At 35.6% G+C, this 3,989-nt stretch overlaps 1 protein-coding gene across 3 annotated transcripts in view; it reads left to right on the top strand.

Annotated features, from left to right (window-relative positions):
* SNX14 (sorting nexin 14) overlaps window positions 1-3,989 on the top strand; it is a 60,200-nt gene that overhangs the window by 52,919 nt on the left and 3,292 nt on the right. For all 3 annotated transcript variants that reach the window (XM_085299225.1, XM_085299227.1, XM_085299226.1), the window contains 4 exons: window positions 1,135-1,258; window positions 1,746-1,910; window positions 2,956-3,051; window positions 3,914-3,989. The exon at window positions 3,914-3,989 is cut by the window's right edge and continues 14 nt beyond it. In XM_085299225.1, the coding sequence (XP_085155351.1) occupies window positions 1,135-1,258; window positions 1,746-1,910; window positions 2,956-3,051; window positions 3,914-3,989 (461 nt within the window). The remainder of the gene's footprint in view (window positions 1-1,134; window positions 1,259-1,745; window positions 1,911-2,955; window positions 3,052-3,913) is intronic.

Here is a 3,989-nt window from a genome sequence, read left to right as displayed (position 1 = left end):
AGGTTGGACTAGATGATCTCCAGAGGTCCCTTCCAACCTTACTGATTCTATGATTCTGTGACAGATTGGGGTGCAGGGATAACTGCCATTGGGTTTTGGACTCATTGCAGGATGCAAAGAACGAAATGGGATTGTACAAAACTTACAATGTGAAGTTTAGGGGAAAAAACAAAAGGAGGAAAAGGAAGAAATCAAGCTGGGTTGGGAATAATGGGAAAATAAAATGATAACAAACTAAAAGAGTCTAGTTGCAAGTAACCAGGCTGCTGGTCAGTACACTTGTCTGGCCATGCCCTGCACCTGATCCCTCCAGTCCGTCTTACGTTCTCACTAAACTCCATTTCTACCTGTTCCCCTGGGTGAGGGGCTCCCTCCTGTGTGCACATGTGTCTGGAGGTCTAAGCGCCAAAGACTGGCTTTGGGCCCATGGGTCAAAGGGGCCCGTGTGCCTGGGGTGCCCACCGCTGGAGAGACAGGGGAAGTGAGCAGTCTGTATGTGCCAGCCCCTAGTACTAGGGGCTTTTTTCCACTACTAGGAAAAGACTTTAATTTCTCTTGAAAAATGAAAAGACTCAGAACTTAGGTAACTTAAGATTCATAAAGTTTTTGTTACAAATAATCAAGCTGTCAGGAAAATATATATATATTTTTTTTATTTTCCTGTGTAAAAGTTGAAAGTGCTTTGTCCAGAACCTGTTGCATTTACTTCAAAATGGAAACCAACAGAATGTTTTAAGAAAGCTTGGATGTCGTGATTTGGGGCTGACAAGGACTCAAGTCCTTTATACCTCTWTATGTCTGTTCTGTAGAACAGGATACATCAAAGGAATCAAAGCTTATAATTACGGAGTGTGTATGGTTGAAGATGACGGTATCAAAACGACTTACAAATTAATGTCTCTGCAGCGCTACTGCTGCATTCTGAATGCAGTTATTTTGATCGTTGGGTATCTTGACAACATCTGACTTCTTCCCCTTTGGAAAGTGAAGAGCTTCTTTAAAAAATAATAATTAGCTCATTAATTCTTTGAAAGCTCTGAAAAAAATCTTAGCTGTCTCTAATTAAAAAAAAAGTCTACTGTTACTGTTTTGCCTTTGAATGCAGTGGTTTCRGTATTACATTTCTGTTTTTAGCTTTTCAATGACCTATTCAAGAACAATGCGAACCGGTCTGAGAATACAGAAAGACGACAAAATCAGAACTATTTTATGGAAATGATGACTGTCGAAGGAGTCTATGACTACTTAATGTATGTTGGTAAGAAGTGATTTCTCTTTATTATTTTTATATTTCATGGCAAATACGAAGTTCAGGTTCTTTGGTAAGAAATAGAATTCTACTGTAGTGCTCTTGTTTAGCTTGCAAGTGTTGAACTATGTAAGTTAGGAATGCAGTCATTCTTTARAAGATCTTACTGCTATGCTAAGATGCCATAATTTCCCTGATGTTACTGCTTAGTTTTTTTTCTTATATCCCTTTCTGCGTCTCAGAGTATGAGCTTATGGGTGTAGAGGTCCCTTCCCTTCTCATATGTGCCTAGGCTGCTTTTGTACACTCTGGGCACCAATTAATAAAAACAGTACAGGAAATATTTGATAAGCTGGAACATTCTGCATTTTTCAGAGTTGCATGAATAATAAAAATATTATTAGCTTATTTGTAATTTTTTTCTGAATGAATGATTGACTCCTTTGTCATTATTGTTAGGAGAATCTTGTAAATGTGTGTTACCCTAACTTTGCAGGTAGGGTGGTTTTTCGCATTCCTGACTGGCTGCATCATCTCTTGATGGGAGGAAGAATTCTCTTCAAAAATACGTTGGAACTGTACACAGACTATTATCTGCATTATAAGTTAGAACAGCTATTTCAGGAGCACCGTTTGGTTTCTTTGATAACACTGCTGAGAGGTTAGTAAAGGATATGGCTTTGCTGTAAATGTGCTGCTCTAGTTTGATATTTTGAAATCCCTTCTCAAGTTTCTGGTACTCTACACATTTCATTGGAGAAATTCCAAATTTCAGTTTTAGAAATCAAGTAGACAAAAAGATCTCAAAAGTTCAAGTTGCTGAAAGATGTTAACCATGCTATCCAATAATGTTGACTTACTACAGAATAAAGGATTATGAATAGAAATTTGCTAAGGTTTGCAAAGGACGAGAAAGAGAGTAGATCAAATGTTTCATACTTTCAGTAGATAAATTTTCATTTGAGCCCTGCATCACAGTTTTACTTTAAATTACTGTTAGCTTTTTTGTGTGTGTCCTTTGTTGTGGTGGACTTTTGAGAAGGTTTTGAGTGTTTTTGACTTTCAAATAAGGGAGAGAGATTAAAAAATGACCTATTCTCACAACTGTACAGAAGCATTATCTGACCACGGTCTATACTAAATGGCAGATCTGGTCAGAGTTCTAGAATCAAGACCAGCTCTGGCCATTTGCCATTTCAATCCAAAAAGAGATCTTGTTAAAGACCCCCCAAAAAAGAAAATTTTTAGTGCCTAATAATAAAATTGAGTGCCTAATGTTTCTGATGAACAACAATTTGGGGTTTTTCAGTCTTAGGTGAATCTGATATTTTTGACAATTCTAGACAGTGCTTTAGGGCAAGGTATAATTACTGCTTATACCTCTGAAAGTGTAAGGAAAGTTGTAAATAAAGGAGACTTTAACTAACATCAAGTAGGTTTGATCCAAACCTAGAAAGTAATGCTCTAAAGATATAGAAAGAATGGAAACAAAGTGGCAAAAAGATTATTGTCCTCCAAACAGGAGGATATTCTGTATTTGATTGGGCTAATGTGATCAAAGATTATGAGACTATTAACTGGAGAGATTAAAATTTATTTCCAGTTAAGCTCATGGAAAAGAAGCTCAACTTGGAAGCCACAATCCAAAATAGTTTTTATATGATAGACAACTGTGTAAAGACAGTTTCTTAAATGTCTCTTTTCAGATGCTGTTTTCTGTGAGAATACTGAACCTCGCTCTCTCCAGGATAAACAGAAGCGTGCAAAGCAGACTTTTGAAGAAATGATGAGATACATTCCAGGTTCTGTATTTCTTGACTTTTCATATGAGTATGGTTAATTGTTCAACTGGACACATAGCCCAAATACAGCAATGTTAGCTTTCTAAATCAAGTAATACTTTATACTGCTGACGTTTTAGAGTTGACTAAAATATTGCTACTTATATGTTTAAAAAAATGCAAGATTTCAGTTTTGTCATTTAATTAACTGTTGTTGAGTAAAGTTGTAGTGTAGTGATTAACAAAAATGTTGAAAATCAGGAGCTTTCAAATGTACTTAAAACCATAATTTATTCATCTTTAGTATGCACTTGAAGTTTGTATTTTACCTGGATGAAGATGAAGGCTGAGTTTAAAAAATAAATAAATAAAAGTGATGGTGGTGTGAGATTGGGGAAGGAGACAGAAATACGGTGAAGCTAGCAGCTTAACCTGACCTTTGCTTACACTGTATAATTTAAGGAGCCCAGGTAATTCCACGTTATTCTGAAAGTAATTTTAAAAATGCCAGCTTATACTTTATTAAACAAAGCAAAAGGACAATAAGTTGACATTTTAAAAAAATGTAATAATGACTTAGCTATGCAGCCCTGAAATAAAGGAAGAGCAAAGAGGAGGAAAAAAACTTACTTGGTTTACCAAATGTGTGTCCAGTTTACCAAATGAATGCTTTTCCATTTACCACTTAGGAAGGAAAAAAAATAACTATTTTCTTTTAAAACATTTATTTATTTATTTATTTTGATTTATTTATTACTGGTGTTAAGAATTACAGAGTTATTTTTGTCTACTCAAAGCAGCTACTATATTATAGCTGCATAGTATAGCTGCTCTGCAATGCTTCCTAATAAATTGTTTTATATGTTGGTGTTATCTCATCTAGATTTAATAGGCAAATGCATTGGAGAGGAGGCTAAATATGAAGGCATCAGGCTTCTGTTTGATGGAATGCAGCAACC

The sequence above is a fragment of the Rhea americana genome, unplaced genomic scaffold (genome assembly GCF_003343005.1).
Source record: "Rhea americana isolate MKP2758 unplaced genomic scaffold, rheAme1 scaffold_147, whole genome shotgun sequence".
NCBI lineage: Eukaryota > Metazoa > Chordata > Aves > Rheiformes > Rheidae > Rhea > Rhea americana.
The sequence above is the reverse complement of the archived record's forward strand: the minus strand, read 5'-3'. Positions and strand labels throughout refer to the sequence as shown.